Source organism: Notolabrus celidotus, chromosome 1, assembly GCF_009762535.1.
Source record: "Notolabrus celidotus isolate fNotCel1 chromosome 1, fNotCel1.pri, whole genome shotgun sequence".
In the NCBI taxonomy this organism is placed as follows: domain Eukaryota; kingdom Metazoa; phylum Chordata; class Actinopteri; order Labriformes; family Labridae; genus Notolabrus; species Notolabrus celidotus.
In genome coordinates, this window is record NC_048272.1 from 21,990,342 (window position 1) to 22,012,100 (window position 21,759).

Here is a 21,759-nt window from a genome sequence, read left to right on the forward strand (position 1 = left end):
AAGATCTGATGTGTCATTTCAAAATAAAAGGTCACTTAAAATTAGGCTTAATTGCACTAATTCTGGATACGTTCAAATTGAGATTTTTGAAAATTCCTAGTTTCCACTGACTAATTTCAATTCAGACTGATAGTAGACAACGTCATGGATTAACCTTGCCAATCGCAGGAAGATCTGATGTGTCATTTCAAAATAAAGACACTTTAGTTACAAGTTTGATGGCGATACTGCTGGATACATTCAAAGTGAGTTTATTTGAAAAATCCTAGTTTCCACTGACTACTTTCAGTTCATACTGATAGTAGACAACCTCATGATATAATCCTGCCAATCACAGGAAGATCTGATGTGTCATTTCAAAATGAAATTACACTTTAAATTAGGCTGAATTGCAATAATTCTTGACACATTCAAATTGAGATTTTTTGAAAAATCCTAGTTTCCACTGACTAATTTCAATTCAGACTGATAGTAGACCACCTTGTGATGTAATCCTGCCAATCACAGGAAGATCTGATGTGTCATTTCAAAATAAAATTACACTTTAAATTAGGATGAATTGCAATAATTCTTGACACATTCAAATTGAGATTTTTTGAAAAAATCCTAGTTTCCATTGACTAATTTCAATTCAGACTGATAGTAGACCACCTTGTGATGTAATCCTGCCAATCACAGAAAGATCTGATGTGTCATTTCAAATTAAAAGACACTGAATCTAGGCATAATAGCAATAATTCTGGATACTTTCAAAGTGAGATTATTTGAAAAATCCTAGTTTCCACTGACTAATTTCAGTTCAGACTGATAGTAGACAACCTCGTGATGTAATCCTGCAAATCACAGGAAGATCTGATGTGTCATTTCAAAATAAAAGACACTTGAAATTAGGCATAATTACAATAATTCTGGATACTTTCAAAGTGAGATTATTTGAAAATCCTAGTTTCCACTGACATATTTCAATTCAGACTGATAGTAGACCACCTTGTGATGTAATCCTGATAATCACAGGAAGATCTGATGTGTCATTTCAAAATAAATTACACTTTAAATTAGGCTGAATTGCAATAATTCTGGATACTTTCAAAGTGAGATTATTTAAAAAATCCTAGTTTCCACTGACTAATTTCAATTCAGGCTGATAGTAAACCACCTTGTGATGTAATCCTGCCAATCACAGGAAGAATCTGATGTGTCATTTCAAAATAAAATTACACTTTAAATTAGGCTGAATTGCACTAATTCTCGACACATTCAAATTGAGATTTTTTGAAAAATCCTAGTTTCCACTGACTAATTTCAATTCAGACTGATAGTAGACAACGTCATGGATTAATTCTGCCAATCACAGGAAGATCTGATGTGTCATTTCAGAATAAAAGACACTTGAAATTAGGCTTAATTGCAATAATTCTGGATACTTTCAAAGTGAGATTTTTTGAAAAATCCTAGTTTCCACTGACTAATTTCAGTTCATACTGATAGTAGACCACCTTGTGATGTAATCCTGCCAATCACAGAAATATCTGATGTGTCATTTCAAAATAAAAGACACTTTAAATTAGGCATAATTGCAATAATTCTGGATACTTTCAAAGTGAGATTATTTGAAAAATCCTATTTTCCACTGACTAATTTCAATTCAGACTGATAGACAACGTCATGGATTAATCCTGCCAATCACAGGAAGATCTGATGTGTCATTTCAAAATAAAAGACACTTGAAATTAGGCTTAATTGCAATAATTCTGGATACTTTCAAAGTGAGATTATTTGAAAAATCCCAGTTTCCACTGACTAATTTTTGTTCATACTGATAGTAGACCACCTCGTGATGTAATCCTGCCAATCACAGGAAGATCTGATGTGTCATTTCAAAATAAAATTACACTTTAAATTAGGCTGAATTGCAATAATTCTTGACACATTCAAATTGAGATTTTTTGAAAAATCCTAGTTTCCACTGACTAATTTCAATTCAGACTGATAGTAGACCACCTTGTGATGTAATCCTGCCAATCACAGAAAGATCTGATGTGTCATTTCAAAATAAAAGACACTTGAATCTAGGCATAATAGCAATAATTCTGGATACTTTCAAAGTGAGATTATTTGAAAAATCCTAGGTTCCACTGACTAATTTCAGTTCAGACTGATAGTAGATTACCTCGTGATGTAATCCTGCAAATCACAGGAAGATCTGATGTGTCATTTCAAAATAAAAGACACTTGAAATTAGGCATAATTGCAATAATTCTGGATACTTTCAAAGTGAGATGATTTGAAAAATCCTAGTTTCCACTGACATATTTCAATTCAGACTGATAGTAGACCACCTCGTGATGTAATCCTGCCAATCACAGGAAGATCTGATGTGTCATTTCAAAATAAAATTACACTTTAAATTAGGCTGAATTGCAATAATTCTGGATACTTTCAAAGTGAGATTATTTGAAAAATCCTAGTTTCCACTGACTAATTTTTGTTCATACTGATAGTAGACCACCTCGTGATGTAATCCTGCCAATCACAGGAAGATCTGATGTGTCATTTCAAAATAAAATTACACTTTAAATTAGGCTGAATTGCAATAATTCTTGACACATTCAAATTGAGATTTTTTGAAAAATCCTAGTTTCCACTGACTAATTTCAATTCAGACTGATAGTAGACCACCTTGTGATGTAATCCTGCCAATCACAGAAAGATCTGATGTGTCATTTCAAAATAAAAGACACTTTTATATAAGTTTAATTGCAATATCATTGGATACATTCAAAGTGAGATTATTTGAAAAATCCTAGTTTCCACTAACTAATTTCAATTCAGGCTGATAGTAGACCACCTTGTGATGTAATCCTGATAATCACAGGAAGATCTGATGTGTCATTTCAAAATAAAATTACACTTTAAATTAGGCTGAATTGCAATAATTCTGGATACTTTCAAAGTGAGATTATTTGAAAAATCCTAGTTTCCACTGACTAATTTCAATTCAGGCTGATAGTAGACCACCTTGTGATGTAATCCTGCCAATCACAGGAAGATCTGATGTGTCATTTCAAAATAAAAGACACTTTTATATAAGTTTAATTGCAATATCATTGGATACATTCAAAGTGAGATTATTTGAAAAATCCTAGTTTCCACTAACTAATTTCAATTCAGACTGATAGCAGACCACCTTGTGATGTAATCCTGCCAATCACAGGAAGATCTGATGTGTCATTTCAAAATAAAAGACACTTGAAATTAGGCAAAATTGCAATAATTCTGGATACTTTCAAAGTGAGATTATTTGAAAAATCCTAGTTTCCACTAACTAATTTGAATTCAGACTGATAGCAGACCACCTTGTGATGTAATCCTGCCAATCACAGGAAGATCTGATGTGTCATTTCAAAATAAAAGACACTTGAAATTAGGCATAATTGCAATAATTCTGGATACTTTCAAAGTGAGATTATTTGAAAAATCCTAGTTTCCACTGACTAATTTCAATTCAGACTGATAGTAGACAACGTCATGGATTAATCCTGCCAATCACAGGAAGATCTGATGTGTCATTTCAAAATAAAAGACGCTTGAAATTAGGCTTAATTGCAATAATTCTGGATACATTCAAAGTGAGATTATTTGAAAATCCTAGTTTCCACTGACTAATTTCAATTCAGGCTGATAGTAGACCACCTTGTGATGTAATCCTGATAATCACAGGAAGATCTGATGTGTCATTTCAAAATAAAATTACACTTTAAATTAGGCTGAATTGCAATAATTCTGGATACTTTCAAAGTGAGATTATTTGAAAAATCCTAGTTTCCACTGACTAATTTCAATTCAGGCTGATAGTAGACCACCTTGTGATGTAATCCTGCCAATCACAGGAAGATCTGATGTGTCATTTCAAAATAAAAGACACTTTTATATAAGTTTAATTGCAATATCATTGGATACATTCAAAGTGAGATTATTTGAAAAATCCTAGTTTCCACTAACTAATTTCAATTCAGACTGATAGCAGACCACCTTGTGATGTAATCCTGCCAATCACAGGAAGATCTGATGTGTCATTTCAAAATAAAAGACACTTGAAATTAGGCAAAATTGCAATAATTCTGGATACTTTCAAAGTGAGATTATTTGAAAAATCCTAGTTTCCACTAACTAATTTGAATTCAGACTGATAGCAGACCACCTTGTGATGTAATCCTGCCAATCACAGGAAGATCTGATGTGTCATTTCAAAATAAAAGACACTTGAAATTAGGCATAATTGCAATAATTCTGGATACTTTCAAAGTGAGATTATTTGAAAAATCCTAGTTTCCACTGACTAATTTCAATTCAGACTGATAGTAGACAACGTCATGGATTAATCCTGCCAATCACAGGAAGATCTGATGTGTCATTTCAAAATAAAAGACGCTTGAAATTAGGCTTAATTGCAATAATTCTGGATACATTCAAAGTGAGATTATTTGAAAAATCCTAGTTTCCACTGACTAATTTCAATTCAGGCTGATAGTAGACCACCTTGTGATGTAATCCTGCCAATCACAGAAAGATCTGATGTGTCATTTCAAAATAAAATTACACTTTAAATTAGGCATAATTGCAATAATTCTTGACACATTCAAATTGAGATTTTTTGAAAAATCCTAGTTTCCACTGACATATTTCAATTCAGACTGATAGTAGACAACGTCATGGATTAATCCTGCCAATCACAGGAAGATCTGATGTGTCATTTCAAAATAAAATTCACTTTAATATAACTTTTATTGCAATAAATCTGGATACTTTAAAAGTGAGATTATTTGAAAAAAATCCTAGTTTCCACTAACTAATTTCAATTCAGACTGATATATATTTGAAATGACACATCAGATCTTCCTGTGATTGGCAGGATTACATCACAAGGTGGTCTACTATCAGTATGAACTGAAATATGTCAGTGGAAACTAGGATTTTTCAAATAATCTCACTTTGAAAGTATCCAGAATTATTGCTAAAGCCTAATTTCAAGTGTCTTTTATTTTGAAATGACACATCAGATCTTTCTGTGATTGGCAGGATTACATCACAAGGTGGTCTACTATCAGTATGAACTGAAATTAGTCAGTGGAAACTAGGATTTTTCAAATAATCTCACTTTGAATGTATCCAAAAGTATTACAATTAAATTCATATAAAAGTGTATTTTATTTTGAAATGACACATCAGATCTTCCTGTGATTGGCAGGATTACATCACAAGGTGGTCTACTATCAGTATGAACTGAAATATGTCAGTGGAAACTAGGATTTTTCAAATAATCTCACTTTGAAAGTATCCAGAATTATTGCAATAAAGCCTAATTTCAAGTGTCTTTTATTTTGAAATGACACATCAGATCTTTCTGTGATTGGCAGGATTACATCACAAGGTGGTCTACTATCAGTCTGAACTGAAATTAGTCAGTGGAAACTAGGATTTTCCAAATAATCTCAATTTGAATGTATCCAGAATTAATGCAATTAAGCTTAAATTAAAGTGTAATTTATTTTGAAATGACACATCAGATCTTCCTGTGATTGGCAGGATTACATCACAAGGTGGTCTACTATCAGTATGAACTGAAATATGTCAGTGGAAACTAGGATTTTCAAATAATCTCACTTTGAAAGTATCCAGAATTATTGCAATAAAGCCTAATTTCAAGTGTCTTTTATTTTGAAATGACACATCAGATCTTTCTGTGATTGGCAGGATTACATCACAAGGTGGTCTACTATCAGTATGAACTGAAATTAGTCAGTGGAAACTAGGATTTTTCAAATAATCTCACTTTGAATGTATCCAAAAGTATTACAATTAAATTCATATAAAAGTGTATTTTATTTTGAAATGACACATCAGATCTTCCTGTGATTGGCAGGATTACATCACAAGGTGGTCTACTATCAGTATGAACTGAAATATGTCAGTGGAAACTAGGATTTTTCAAATAATCTCACTTTGAAAGTATCCAGAATTATTGCAATAAAGCCTAATTTCAAGTGTCTTTTATTTTGAAATGACACATCAGATCTTTCTGTGATTGGCAGGATTACATCACAAGGTGGTCTACTATCAGTATGAACTGAAATTAGTCAGTGGAAACTAGGATTTTTCAAATAATCTCACTTTGAATGTATCCAAAAGTATTACAATTAAATTCATATAAAAGTGTATTTTATTTTGAAATGACACATCAGATCTTCCTGTGATTGGCAGGATTACATCACAAGGTGGTCTACTATCAGTATGAACTGAAATATGTCAGTGGAAACTAGGATTTTTCAAATAATCTCACTTTGAAAGTATCCAGAATTATTGCAATAAAGCCTAATTTCAAGTGTCTTTTATTTTGAAATGACACATCAGATCTTTCTGTGATTGGCAGGATTACATCACAAGGTGGTCTACTATCAGTCTGAACTGAAATTAGTCAGTGGAAACTAGGATTTTCCAAATAATCTCAATTTGAATGTATCCAGAATTAATGCAATTAAGCTTAAATTAAAGTGTAATTTATTTTGAAATGACACATCAGATCTTCCTGTGATTGGCAGGATTACATCACGAGGTTGTCTACTATCAGTCTGAACTGAAATTAGCCAGTGGAAACTAGGATTTTTCAAATAATCTCACTTTGAATGTATCCAGAATTATTGCCATTATGCCTAATTTCAAGTGTCTTTTATTTTGAAGTGACAAATCAGATCTTCCTGTGATTGGCAGGATTACATCACAAGGTGGTCTACTATCAGTCTGAATTGAAATATGTCAGTGGAAACTAGTATTTTCAAATATTCTCACTTTGAAAGTATCCAGAATTATTGCAATGTTGCCTAATTTTAAGTGTCTTTTATTTTGAAATGACACATCAGATCTTCCTGTGATTGGCAGGATTACATCACAAGGTGGTCTGCTATCAGTCTGAATTGAAATTAGTTAGTGGAAACTAGGATTTTTCAAATAATCTCACTTTGAATGTATCCAATAGTATTGCAATTAAACTTATATAAAAGTGTATTTTATTTTGAAATGACACATCAGATCTTCCTGTGATTGGCAGGATTACATCACAAGGTGGTCTACTATCAGTCTGAATTGAAATATGTCAGTGGAAACTAGGATTTTTCAAATAATCTCACTTTGAAAGTATCCAGAATTATTGCAATTATGCCTAATTTCAAGTCACTTTTATTTTGAAATGACACATCAGATCTTCCTGTGATTGGCAGGATTACATCACAAGGTGGTCTGCTATCAGTCTGAATTGAAATTAGTTAGTGGAAACTAGGATTTTTCAAATAATCTCACTTTGAAAGTATCCAGAATTATTGCAATTATGCCTAATTTCAAGTGTCTTTTATTTTGAAATGACACATCAGATCTTCCTGTGATTGGCAGGATCAATCCATGACGTTGTCTACTATCAGTCTGAATTGAAATTAGTCAGTGGAAACTAGGATTTTTCAAATAATCTCACTTTGAATGTATCCAAAAGTATTGCAATTAAACTTATATAAAAGTGTATTTTATTTTGAAATGACACATCAGATCTTCCTGTGATTGGCAGGATTACATCACAAGGTGGTCTACTATCAGTCTGAATTGAAATATGTCAGTGGAAACTAGGATTTTTCAAATAATCTCACTTTGAAAGTATCCAGAATTATTGCAATTATGCCTAATTTCAAGTCACTTTTATTTTGAAATGACACATCAGATCTTCCTGTGATCGGTAGGATTAATCCATGACGTTGTCTGCTATCAGTCTGAATTGAAATTAGTCAGTGGAAACTAGGATTTTTCAAATAATCTCACTTTGAAAGTATCCAGAATTATTGCAATTAAGCCTAATTTCAAGTGTCTTTTATTTTGAAAGGACACATCAGATCTTCCTGTGATTGGTAGGATTAATCCATGACGTTGTCTACTATCAGTCTGAACTGAAATTAGTCAGTGGAAACTAGGATTTCTTCAAATAATCTCACTTTGAATGTATCCAAAAGTATTGCAATTAAATTCATATAAAAGTGTATTTTATTTTGAAATGACACATCAGATCTTCCTGTGATTGGCAGGATTACATCGCAAGGTGGTCTACTATCAGTATGAACCGAAATATGTCAGTGGAAACTAGGATTTTTCAAATAATCTCACTTTGAAAGTATCCAGAATTATTGCAATAAAGCCTAATTTCAAGTGTCTTTTATTTTGAAATGACACATCAGATCTTTCTGTGATTGGCAGGATTACATCACAAGGTGGTCTACTATCAGTATGAACTGAAATTAGTCAGTGGAAACTAGGATTTTTCAAATAATCTCAATTTGAATGTATCCAGAATTAATGCAATTAAGCTTAAATTAAAGTGTAATTTATTTTGAAATGACACATCAGATCTTCCTGTGATTGGCAGGATTACATCACGAGGTTGTCTACCATCAGTCTGAACTGAAATTAGTCAGTGGAAACTAGGATTTTTCAAATAATCTCACTTTGAATGTATCCAATAGTATTGCAATTAAACTTATATAAAAGTGTATTTTATTTTGAAATGACACATCAGATCTTCCTGTGATTGGCAGGATTACGTCACAAGGTGGTCTACTATCAGTCTGAATTGAAATATGTCAGTGGAAACTAGGATTTTTCAAATAATCTCACTTTGAAAATATCCAGAATTATTGCAATTATGCCTAATTTCAAGTCACTTTTATTTTGAAATGACACATCAGATCTTCCTGTGATTGGCAGGATTACATCACAAGGTGGTCTACTATCAGTCTGAATTGAAATTAGTTAGTGGAAACTAGGATTTTTCAAATAATCTCACTTTGAAAGTATCCAGAATTATTGCAATTATGCCTAATTTCAAGTGTCATTTATTTTGAAATGACACATCAGATCTTCCTGTGATTGGCAGGATCAATCCATGACGTTGTCTACTATCAGTCTGAATTGAAATTAGTCAGTGGAAACTAGGATTTTTCAAATAATCTCACTTTGAATGTATCCAAAAGTATTGCAATTAAACTTATATAAAAGTGTCATTTATTTTGAAATGACACATCAGATCTTCCTGTGATTGGCAGGATTACATCACAAGGTGGTCTACTATCAGTCTGAACTGAAATATGTCAGTGGAAACTAGGATTTTTCAAATAATCTCACTTTGAAAGTATCCAGAATTATTGCAATTATGCCTAATTTCAAGTCACTTTTGTTTTGAAATGACACATCAGATCTTCCTGTGATCGGTAGGATTAATCCATGACGTTGTCTACTATCAGTCTGAATTGAAATTAGTCAGTGGAAACTAGGATTTTTCAAATAATCTCACTTTGAAAGTATCCAGAATTATTGCAATTAAGCCTAATTTCAAGTGTCTTTTATTTTGAAAGGACACATCAGATCTTCCTGTGATTGGTAGGATTAATCCATGATGTTGTCTACTATCAGTATGAACTGAAATTAGTCAGTGGAAACTAGGATTTTTCAAATAATCTCACTTTGAAAGTATCCAGAATTATTGCAATTAAGCCTAATTTCAAGTGTCTTTTATTTTGAAATGACACATCAGATCTTTCTTTGATTGGCAGGATTACATCACAAGGTTGTCTACTATCAGTATGAACTGAAATTAGTCAGTGGAAAGTAGGATTTTTCAAATAATCTCAATTTGAATGTATCCAGAATTAATGCAATTAAGCTTAAATTAAAGTGTAATTTATTTTGAAATGACACATCAGATCTTCCTGTGATTGGCAGGATTACATCACGAGGTTGTCTACTATCAGTCTGACCTGAAATTAGTCAGTGGAAACTAGGATTTTTCAAATAATCTCACTTTGAAAGTATCCAGAATTATTGCAATTAAGCCTAATTTCAAGTCACTTGTATTTTGAAATGACACATCAGATCTTCCTGTGATTGGTAGGATTAATCCATGACGTTGTCTACTATCAGTCTGAATTGAAATTAGTCAGTGGAAACTAGGATTTTTCAAATAATCTCACTTTGAAAGTATCCAGAATTATTGCAATTATGCTTCAATTAAAGTGTAATTTTATTTTGAAATGACACATCAGATCTTCCTGTGATTGGCAGGATTACATTACAAGGTGGTCTACTATCAGTCTGAACTGAAATTAGTCCGTGGAAACTAGGATTTTTCAAATAATCTCACTTTGAATGTATCCAGAATTATTGCAATTATGCCTAATTTCAAGCGTCTTTTATTTTGAAATGACACATCAGATCTTCCTGTGATGGGCAGGATTGAACATTGACGTTGTCTCCTATCAGTCTGAACTGAAATTAGTCAGTGGAAACTAGAATTTTTCAAATAATCTCACTTTGAATGTATCCAGAATTAATGAAATGATGCCTAATTTCAAGTGTATTTTATTTTGAAATTACTCATCAGATCTTCCTTTGATGGGCACGATTACATCACAAGGTGGTCTACTATCAGTCTGAACTGAGATTAGTCAGTGGAAACTAGGATTTTTCAAATAATCTCACTTGCTAATATGCTACATTCAAATATCTTTTATTTGAAATGTAAAATAAAGTGTAGCTTCAATAGGCAGCATCACAATGATAGGTTTCATACTCACAGTCTGAATCAAAATACATCAATTGAAAATGGGATTTATTGTAATGCCAAATATATAACTACCAGGCACTTTTTCATATTTCAGTCGGCTTTTATTTTGAAAATCCATTTTAGATTGTCCTGATGACGAGTCAGACAACATTTAGTGTGTTCACCTTTCGGTGTTCACTTGTATCTTGATTCGGGTTATTATGTTGTTATATCTGTGTTAAATGAGCTGCAACCATTGCAATTTTCTGCTCTTTCAAGTTGCTTTACTTAGAGAAATGTAAAATCCGTGTTTCCTCGCTTTTACCGTAATGCCTGTTCCAAACGCGCACAACAGAATTCAGTGGCGGCTGGCTTGACTATCGTTTCAGAAGTGGAGGCTGGCTTGACCGCAGTGTTTTTTTATACATTTTTCCAGAGCAAATGGTCACAGTAAGTGATATGTTTGACAGCAGGATGAAATATTTAATCTGAAAACACTAAGAGGTATCACGTTGTCACCAAAACTGGCATAAACAGGAGATTCCTCACATGAGCTTTGAAGAAAAGTTTGTTAAAGCATCTGTGAGAAGTTTTTATCTCATTACTAATCAAACTGAAATTTAATGCTGATTCCTCTTTGTGGAGCACAAAAGTAAATATGTATAAGCATCAAAATATACCCAAAGTAAAAGTAAAATTATGCATAATATTTTGTTTCTAAACAAATTGTATTTTATGTATTGAGGGATAAATGCTTCCACCACTTCTTTTTTTTCCAACATGGTTTTTATTGATTTTTCAACAACTTTAGACATATATTTATATACATTCATACACATATCTTCACATCTATGTGCATAAACACAATGCAGAAGAATAGAATAAATAATTAAAAATAAGTAAAACAGTTCTTGTACAATGTCAGAAGTTAGAGTTGGGTAGTGTTTAAGGTGATTCATCTTTTCATCCCCAGGTTCCTCCATCAGGTGTGCAATGTCTGTCTCCTCTGGATAGTTTACAAAGGTACCCAGATGCTATTAAAGACTGACCCCTTGCCCTTACAGTGTCTGTAATCTTTTCTAAGGGCACTGTTGTTGACAATTCAGAAAGCCATTTACTAAAACTTGCTTACACCACTTCAGTGTTACAGCTGGTAAAAGTTGTGCTAGTTTAAATCCTATTTATCCAGACAGATTTTGGATTCCTCTGAAGTCTTATTGACAGAATGATTTCATACTTCAGTTGTTGATTTTGCTTTGTTTTATTGGAGTTGCAAAATGTATCACAGAAAGGAGATGCATGTTTTAGTGATGTATTAGCCCTGGAGCGTCAAAAGGAGTCCAGCAGCATTTCTCCCTCTCTGTGGCCTTACACAGGTTCATCAGGCCGGGCTGTTAGAGGTCTTCATGTAATGTTAGTGAAAGTTATTTAAGGTCTTCTCCACTCTGAAGGAATCAAAGCTGCTGCCAACTTCATTATGCAGCACATGACCCTTGACTGTTATCTCTACTATCTTTAACTTTATGGCTTCAGTCTATATGTTGCTCTATACAGGGCTGCATGGTGAACAATATCACATATCAGGAACATCCGTAGTCAGACCCCTCAGAACACCGAGTCCTGTACATCTGAAGAGTGGTGCCACTATCTCATGAAGCAGGATCCGGAGCTGGACCCGGAGCTCGAAACAGATCAGACGCCCACTACCTCTCTTCAAAATAAAAGCCCCGAATAAATAGCCATGAAATTACACAATTAAGATTGGCGTTTGAATTCATATAGACAAAACATTTCAAAGTAGATGGCTACTAAAATTACTCATATCTATCTATTTCTGATTCATATCTTTATTCTGACTTACACTTGATCTTTATAATGTATTTTTCTGCGTTTGAGCAATAGTGTGCTGGGCAACTGAGCATTTATTTATTTGTTTTTGTTTGTAATTTACAGGACTTCACCACCACGATTAATATTTAAATATCAAAATGCAGGTAGTTAGGAGGGAACTGCAGGTTGTTACCTGATCAATATCTGAGTACCTGCTAACAAAGAATATGAGCATGAAATTTCATGACTGGACAGGAATCCCCAAATTTAAAAAAAAAAATTTATTACAATAATTTATTTTTTTGGATCCATATTAACCACCACCCTGGTAGCAAAGACTCATATTTGCACTGTGTTTATGTGTCTTAGTATTGTATCTTTGGCATTGTTTTGGTTATTTTTGTCATTTGTGCTGCTTTTGATCTGTACAGTGCTTTGGTCAACTCTGGTTGTTTTAAAGGTGCTCTATAAATAAAGTTTGAGTTGAGTTGACTCTTCCTTGTGTCCAAATATGCAAATATGCCGATAAATTCCAACTTTCTTTGTTATTTAAAAAAATATATAATCATATAATTATCAAAATGACAACAATAATGATTGCAAAATCAATAAATTACAGGCACAAAATAAAAAATAAAAGTAACTTCGGTCAACATTATTTAACCTTTTGAAAAGTTTTGATCCTAAAAAATACTGCAGTCAAAATTGTAAGTTAAATTTATAGAAATAATAAAAGTATGTTCGTATAAAATAAACGGTTGTACTCCTTTTTTGTTCCATTTTATTTTACTTGGTAAAAGTGGATTTAGATTAATACCCGTGATTTATTTCTCCCCAGAAATACATAAAATTGGGGCGCTGGTGGCCTGGCGGTTCAGGCGCCCTATGTATAGAGCAGTGTTTTTCAACCTTTTTTGAGCCAAGGCACAATTCATACATAAAAAAAAATCCTGAGACACACCACCAACGAAAAGGTTTTCAAAATGACACATTTAGTCTCTCAATATATTAATCTATTTATCTGAGAGAGGGACTTTGCCTACTTCTTTAACTGTGTCAGGGCAAAGCATCTTATTTACAATAGCTTTTGCAGGTATTAATGTCTGCCACAATTTGTGGCTTTTTTCGATTTGGCTATGAGTTCAGCTACTAAGTAGCTAGCTTTGAGAGCTCTTGCAGTCACTGCTGTCATTTTTCTCATAAAGTTGCATTTTAGACCACCCATATTATGCTCTTCATCCTGGTTACAATTTTGTCCAGGGCCCAGTTTGGAGTTTTCATTTTTCCTTTTTGAATATTTATCCATCGCTGTTGTACACCTACGTCTTGTCACACACACCTCTCGCGTGGATCATTAATTCTATTGTCTTAAATGAACAAGGTCATAAGTGTACTTTATTGCCAACCAATGGGCGATTGTGCAGGTCAGTATATGGACAAGTATTTAATTACTCCACCAATCACTTCACTGCAGGGACAGACACACTACATGGCAAATTATTTGCAGTATATGAATAATATTTTTTGGGACTAATTAAGTGAAATTTGATAATGTCCCACGGCACACCTGACGATCTGTAACGGCACACTAGTGTGCCACGGCACAGTGGTTGAAAACCACTGGTATAGAGGCTATAGTCCTCGTCGCAGAGGTCGCCGGCTCGACCCCCTGCCGGTCAACCATGTACTGTACGTCTTCCCCCCTCTCTCTACTCCCCACATTTGCTGTCTCTCTTCAGCTGTCCTATCAATTAACAAAAATAATGATAACAAAAGCCAAAAAATGTATTGAAAAAATAAAATAAAAAATACATACATACATACAATTAAATTTAGTTAAAAATGCACTAAGGGGAAAAAATATTCTAAAAGTTGTAAGCTAAAGACTAAGCTTGATATAGACCTACCTACCCCTTTACATAAGATATGCTGTTAGGAAATTCTTTGAATACTAATAAATTGGAGTTACACCTTAACAATGCTAAAAAATAATTTAAAAAAGTTCCAAAACATTTCATATATAAAAAAAGTAAAACACAAAAAAGACACAAATAAAAGTTTCAGTTTATTTAAAAACATATATTCTTAATCTTTTTTCATCACATTTTTAATTTCGTGTTCTGTCTTTTATTTATTAATTTCATATTTAACTGTTTTATTTTTCACCATTACAATCACTTTATCATCCCAAACTTATTCCACCTCATCACTCGGAGGAGTTTTACTTTGAAGGTCCCAAACGGAAGTGCAGTGCGTTACTATTTGTGCATTAAGACTGCCTGTGTGTGCGTGTTCGTTTGTGTGTGTGTGTGACTGTTTGTGTGGCTGTTCAGGGCGCCACGTCGGCAGAACCAGCAGACAGAAAAGAGAGGTGCGTAGCTCCGGCTGTAAGAGTGAGAGAGCAGAAGTTAGATTACAGAGAAAGAAACACACACACACCGAGCAGCAGCTTTTATTCTCACACACACTCTCACACTTACACAGAAACATTTAAAGAAGAGTTTGGTTCGGAGGCTGGAACAAGAAGCTGCTCCTGTCTCAAGTTACTGTGCCAGGTGTGTTTGTGGGAGAAACACTGGGAACAATGGTGAAGGTAAGGACCAACCAGCATCCTTTAACATATGTGAGAATGTGCTTCAGAAAGTGTGTGTGTGAGGGGGTTTAATTAAGAGTGTGCGAGTTCTGTACATGCAGCTTCTAACAGCAGCAGGTTACAACTGTCATGATGTTGAATTTTAATGCATATAATTTTATTTCAGCACTCTCACCCCTGAATATGCACTCTCACCCCTGAATATGCTTCTTCTTCTTCTCTTCTTCTTCTTCTTCTTCTTCTTCTTCTTCTTCTTCTTCTTCTTCTTCTTCTTCTTCTTCTTCTTCTTCTTCTTCTTCTTCTTCTTCTTCTTCTGCTCTTTTATAATCAGCCCAGTGTCTTTAAAAGGAGGCCTCACAGCTTCCTGCAGATGTTGCTCAAACTCGGATCCAGCATTACCAAACCCTCCTTATGAAAACTGTCTTATTCTTAACTCCAGGTCTGACCTTCAGACCCACATTTTAAGTAACACCTTGCTATTCTGACTCTACCTCAGGACACAGGCCTCGTTTGTGGGTCACAGGGAGAGAAAAAAGTAGGGGGTGGAGTGATGGTTCTCCAAAGATGATTCATATTATAGGAAATTGCATTTCTATTTTTGCACCAAGAATGTGAAAAATGCAGCGATTTGAAGCTCACGCGTTGCTTTAAAATCAAGTAATCACACTCTCCTCATTGGTCACACAGAGAGGGAGGGATGTTTTAATTTGAAAGGTCACAAGTTAAAGAGGTTAAGACAACAGTCAGGTATGATGACACACCTGTCAGTACAGCAGACACCTGTTCAGCACCTTATACTTTCACCATCAGGTATTTAAACAGACACCATATGTGTGTGTGTATATGTTTGAGCACATAAAGGGCCGAGTTTGAGAATACAGGTCATCTTTACGTGGTGAGCGTGTCAGATAATTACATGTTTTCACAGAGTCGGCCAAGCTGACTCATCAGAGAGTCGTATCTGTGAGATATGTAAAACAGGAGCTTTCTTGTGACAGATTAAAGGGTCTGAAAGTGCGTTTCTTTTTCATTTATCACAAATAAAGTTGATCAGACGAGTAGCAAGATAAAAAAATGAATAAATATCACTAATCATGATCTGGATGAGTTCCTGTAAGACAAGAAGGGATGTAGCTTTAAGTTATTAGGACGAAAGTACATCTTGTTGTTGATGTGTTGTTTCTGTACCAGTGCTAAACCCTCACTTTGAGGCCTTGATTTCAGAGATGTCAACCTGTACTTTTTTCATTTAAAGCTCCCGTAAGGAGTTTTTTCTGGTTATGAAACCATCTGAAACTAACACTGACGGTTCTTTACCCTTCACTAAAACAAACAAGACATCAATGAGACTAGCAGATTGATTTTTATTTGTTTGTATATAGCTAATGCTAATGCCTGAAAACCCCGCAGGGGGGGAGGTGCCAGGAGAAGTGAAGGCTGCAGAAGTAACCTTTTTTCACATCTTCCAACACAAATATTTTTGTGTGAGTGATACATTTGACTTCAAAAAGAAGGCTAGATTACTTTTTTTTGTTAAAATTGCTAAGTTGATTTAGAACCAAGAGGTTGAAGGTACGGCTTTGTCCACAGGGGGGCCAGAATCAACACAAAAAGTTTTAACAAAAATAGTTTAAAAAACGTTTGACTACGCTTTGCTTTCCAAAAAGTTTGAGGGTTACAAACAAAGAGTTGCGAGCTTGGACTTGTTTTGGTCGTGGCTGATGACGATAAAAACTCGGAAGACACGTCTTAATCTTCTTCAATTGGTCATTACAGCTTTTGTACAAATACAAAAGTACCCACATGGCGTGTGCTAACACATGTGGAGCCAAGATCTGTGCAGTAGAGTTTGATCAAAGACTGTTTAAAACCTGGATGTAGTCTCTGTGATGTCAGCCTTTGGTTTCTAGAGAGACGCTTGAATCCCAACTATGTTGGTCGCCATATTGGAATTGCTGACTCAACCTAAACACAGGCAGAGAGGCGGAGCTTAGAACGGCTTTAAGCCTTCTGCAAACATCTACATCGCACTCACGTGTCTGTAAATGCAGCTAAGTTTATGCAAATGTTTAACTTTAACCCTTTATGTTATCCTAATGGATGTTACATAAAAATCCACACCCCGTACGGTGTGTATGAAAATATAAATGAGCTACATACCCCCCCCCAAAAGAAAATGTGTACCAGGCTGTAAACATGTTTAATGTTGCTGTAAAAACAAGCTTTTTAATATGGGAGCTAATGGGGATTCCTCTGCTTTTGGAGATACCCTCTAGTGGACACTTGAGGAACTGCACTCTCATTTTCAGCACCGCTTCTTTTTGACTCATGTCTCATCTGTTGACATGGTGCATGCCAAGTGCTACTTTTTTTTGAAGCAATTTTTAGTAGGGAAATGGTTCAGGAGGAGGTCTTCAAGAAGTTAAGACTATCAGCCAACAGGGGGCGCTCATTCACACCAACAAGAACTGTTCTCCTGGTGCAGCTCCCCACAGAGGTTTAGGCTCTCAGGTGAATATGCAGTTGATAACCTGGAGGTGAAGTGAGCCCCGAGCTCTGGGTACAGGTTTCTCTCTGAAGATCAGGTCCCAGTGAGGGTTAAGATAGCACGATGAAAACACAAAGGCAAGATGAGGTCGTCCAGACACTTTTACAAATGATAGACTTCAAACGGTTGGGAAGTTAAGCATATTCCTAACACTCATACACACCTGACCTCCTGACCCAACTTCAGCCTCCAAGGTGAAAACTTTGACCTCAAAGAATCAGGAAGTATTCGTGGACCAGCAGATCGACCTGAAGAGCTGCTTCCAGCTGAAATGTAACTCTCATATTTCACAAGAACGTCCTACTTGTTCAATGGAATCAGTGTTTTGACCTTTGTCTGAATGAATCCAGTCACTAAGTTACAAAATGATGACTTGAACTCAGGTCTGATGAAAGAGTCAGAGATCAAACTAAATATGTAAACTCCTTCGATGTCAGATTTCTGTATACGACAGTTTTTGGTGAAGTTGAGTTAAGACATTTCCTCAGAGTGTATATAAGTTTTTGGTTTTCTCGTCTTTTCCAGAATGTGAACAGCGTTATCACAGAGCCGCAGCCCGGGACCAGCGTGGCCACAGACGAAGCTGAACCCACCACCCCCCCACCCACAGAGGGTAAGCAGAGTGTTCCCCCGGCTGCGTCTAAACGCTGGAACGTCAGTGGGGAATATGGTGCAATCTGTGCTCACATGTTGTTGCTACTATTTGAGAGACGGGCGGTTTGTCAGGGGAGTCTGTGTGTTTGTGTAACAGCTCAAAGCTTCTATTTGTGTCCTCACACTGAGACACTGTGCAGCAGTTTAATCCCGCGCCGCTGCTCACTGTAAACATCACTTATGTTATTGGATGAAGCAGAAACCTGTTTTTGGCGTACCTGTCAGCTTGATGACTGTTTCTCATCTGGTGAACTGTTGAGATCTGACCATCAGGGGATCATTAGAGCATCTCAGATTAAAAGATACACACATGATTGCACCAACAACACCCTGAAACATCACACGGAGCACTGTGGAGGAGGCTGAGTCCTCTGTGTGATCCTTTGACTCTCACTAGTCTGATGAAATGTTTCAACATCAATAAATAAGTCAAATCAATATTTAATGTCAGGGGCGTGTCCAGACTTTTTAGGGTGAGGTGGCCTTTTGCAGGGCTGGAATGAATATTTCTGCACACAAACAAATAATAAGCATTCCCCTTAAAACCTTGGCACCAAATGCAGAGAGGTGTTTTATTATGTTACACTGTCTAACCCAGATGATGGCGCTGTGCATGTTCCATCATGACCACCAGTGCAGCCACAACAGTCAACATTACTGCAGGCTGAGCTAAACTTCCAGTAGTGCTGTTAATCAGCAGGATTCAAACTACAAGTGAAAACAGATGGTATTAAAAAAGGCTACACAACAACATTCAATGCAAACAACCAAATTCTTTGCCCAACATGACCCCAGAGTTCTTCCTGCCTGCTCACTCAAGAAATTATTACTTGAAGTAGCACAAAATATTTGTTAAACAGAGAAATGGGAAAGGGTGATTAATTTTATTTCATGCAACTGGTTCAAACCAAGCGGTAACCTCCGGTCTCAAAATATGAAGCCCATGCCAAAGTGTTATAAACTGCAGTTCATCGAGTGTCCACTTGAGGCTGGCTGCAGAAACACCAGAAACCACATACACACCCACTCAAAGAAGACGATCTTTGCAGCATTAATGAACATCTTTACAGCCTGGTACCAAAACGGCTTCAGCCTTCGTAGCTAATTTCTCTATCGGCACACATTGTACGGGGGTGAATTTTTTTGTAACGCAACGGTTCAGAAGATATTAAGAATATAAGTTTTTGCCCAAATAAAGACATGACTGACTTGACTGACAGGCAGGAACACTGTAGCTGTTGGCTAGGAGGCTCAAACTCCGCCTCTTTACCTCACACTAAGTAAGGTTGAGTTCAGCATTTCCAATATGGCTCCCGCCGACGATTGGCTTCAAAACAGCTCTTCAGAAACAGATGGATGACTTCACGGATACTACATCTATTATTTATACAGTCTATGGTTCAAACTCAGAGGAGCGACCAGTAACATCCAACCATTGAAGAAGACGACGTAACATTGATATAAATGCTCTGGCATATTTAGAGAAGTGTTAATTAATATGCATGGTCCTTAATAATAAATAAATAAATGCTAAAACAGCTATCATAGCCTAGTCCACCACATCCAAACCACATTTATGGCTGAGTTAGAAACCTCTATGCTCCTGTCAGTTAAAATGAACATGTTAGCTTGCTGAAATGCTAAACTGAGATAGTTCTAAAGTTACAGGAATCTAACGGGTAAACGTTAGCATAAACAGCACTATACGGCCTCACAGAGCTGCTAGTGTTGCTGTAGAGTTCTTTCATTACTGTGAACACACACTGTAGTCTGTTTACTAAGTCAGTCTTGCTGCCGGATACATTTACAAAAGTGTATTAATCCGCTTCTAAAAGTAGTCCCAGAACAAATACACATCTTTGTTTTCTTATTTTTTTTATGCTCCTTGGAAATAAGACACATTTGAAGGAAATGACTGAGACCTTTAGATTGTGTTAATGTTTAAAGGATTCATCTGTAAGAGGAATCTGTTGACAGTTTAGCAAGATGAGCTAATGATACCTAATTTTGCAAAACAAGTGACCTTAATATAATATAATATAAACAAAACAATGTACAGTGTGTACGAATAAATAAATGAGCTATTCAGACAGAGGCTGTTTTTGTAACAGGCTGTAAACATATTTAGTGATTCTTCATGTTTCTCAGAACCCGGTAAGGACCACGAGGCGCCTCCTCCCGGCATGATGTGGCGGGTGACCGGCGGCCTCTTCAACGTCACCAAAGGAGTCGTGGGCGCCGCGGTGGGCGGGGTCGCCTGGGTCGGCGGCAAGAGCCTGGAGATCACCAAATCTGCTGTGACCACAGTGCCCTCGATGGGGGTGGGGCTCGTGAAGGGCGGAGTGTCTGCTGTGGCCGGTGGCGTCTCCTCGGTGGGATCGACGGTAGCCAGCAAAGTCCCGTTTACAGCCAAGAGAAAAGACAAGGCTGAGTAAAGAGGAAGATGAGGATGATGGTTATGATGATGATGATGATGATGATGATGATGATGATGATGATGATGGACTTGCCCCACCCTGAGCCAACAGAAAGAGACTGCCAGCTGTCAATCAAACTCCACAGTGCCTTCTGATACCTTCTGAACATGCAGAGATCGCCACAACCACATCCACAAGAACCTGTCACTTAAACATTTCATAAAAACTTCCTCCTCTCGCACGGAGTCTTGTTTCTGGATCTCCGGCTCCGGTAGGGTCTGAGACTGGAATCCACTTCAGAACTCGGTGGACGACTTTCTGAATATTTTATCTGTTTACAATCCAGACGGAGGCGGCTCCAGTCCTCGTCTCTCTCCTCGCTCTCTACAAACTACATGTGTCGGTGAAATGTTTCTGAATAAAGATGCTGATTTTTAATCTTGTATTGAAGTTCTGTTCAAAGTGTTTGTTGTAAAAAGGTTTGAGTGCTGGAATCAGAGGATCAGACACATTCTTCAGTCTGCAGCCTGCGCTGTGTCTGACCTCCTTTCATCCTTGGGAAGAGCCCGAGGCGGAGACTTTCCCCTGCAGCCGTTGGAGCTGCGTGTTCGAACACTTCTCTGAAATGTAAGACTGAAAACACAATCACAAGTTCAGCGTCGCTGGGCTCCGGCCTTAAACACACATATTATTGTTTCAATGTCAGATTTCAGTGTGAAATGTTCAGATGCTGCGTTTGACCCAGATCTCAGAAAAAAAGTGTTCGTTGTTGTCTGAACTGATCCGGGATGAATGTCTCAGTGTGCCTTTAAAGAGAAGGTGACCTCTGAGCTGTGGAGTAGGAAACATTGGTGAATGTTTGGATGCATATCAGCATTTCAAAGCAATATTTAGAGGAGGGAGAGCTGTTGCTGATCGGACTAAACTATGTGAATGTCTTCTTTGTGTTTAATTTTTTTCAATATATCAATAAAGTAGTTTGAAAGTTTGAGGCTGGGCTGAGTTCTTGTAAACACACACAGAGTCGGTATGTTCTTCATGAAAATGTTGTTAAGTTGTGAATCGTTGCAGAACATTTTCAGCCTTC

General features: G+C 36.1%; 1 protein-coding gene across 1 annotated transcript; it reads left to right on the top strand.

The window, feature by feature from the left end:
• Positions 1 to 14,703: 14,703 nt before the first annotated feature.
• On the top strand, positions 14,704 to 21,663 carry zgc:153675 (uncharacterized protein LOC768179 homolog). Its single transcript, XM_034689079.1, has 4 exons — positions 14,704 to 14,831; positions 14,945 to 15,053; positions 18,127 to 18,214; positions 20,404 to 21,663. Exons 2-4 carry the CDS (start codon positions 15,045 to 15,047, stop codon positions 20,688 to 20,690), a joined length of 384 nt encoding a protein of 127 aa, XP_034544970.1. The 5' UTR covers positions 14,704 to 14,831; positions 14,945 to 15,044; the 3' UTR covers positions 20,691 to 21,663.
• Positions 21,664 to 21,759: the final 96 nt, after the last annotated feature.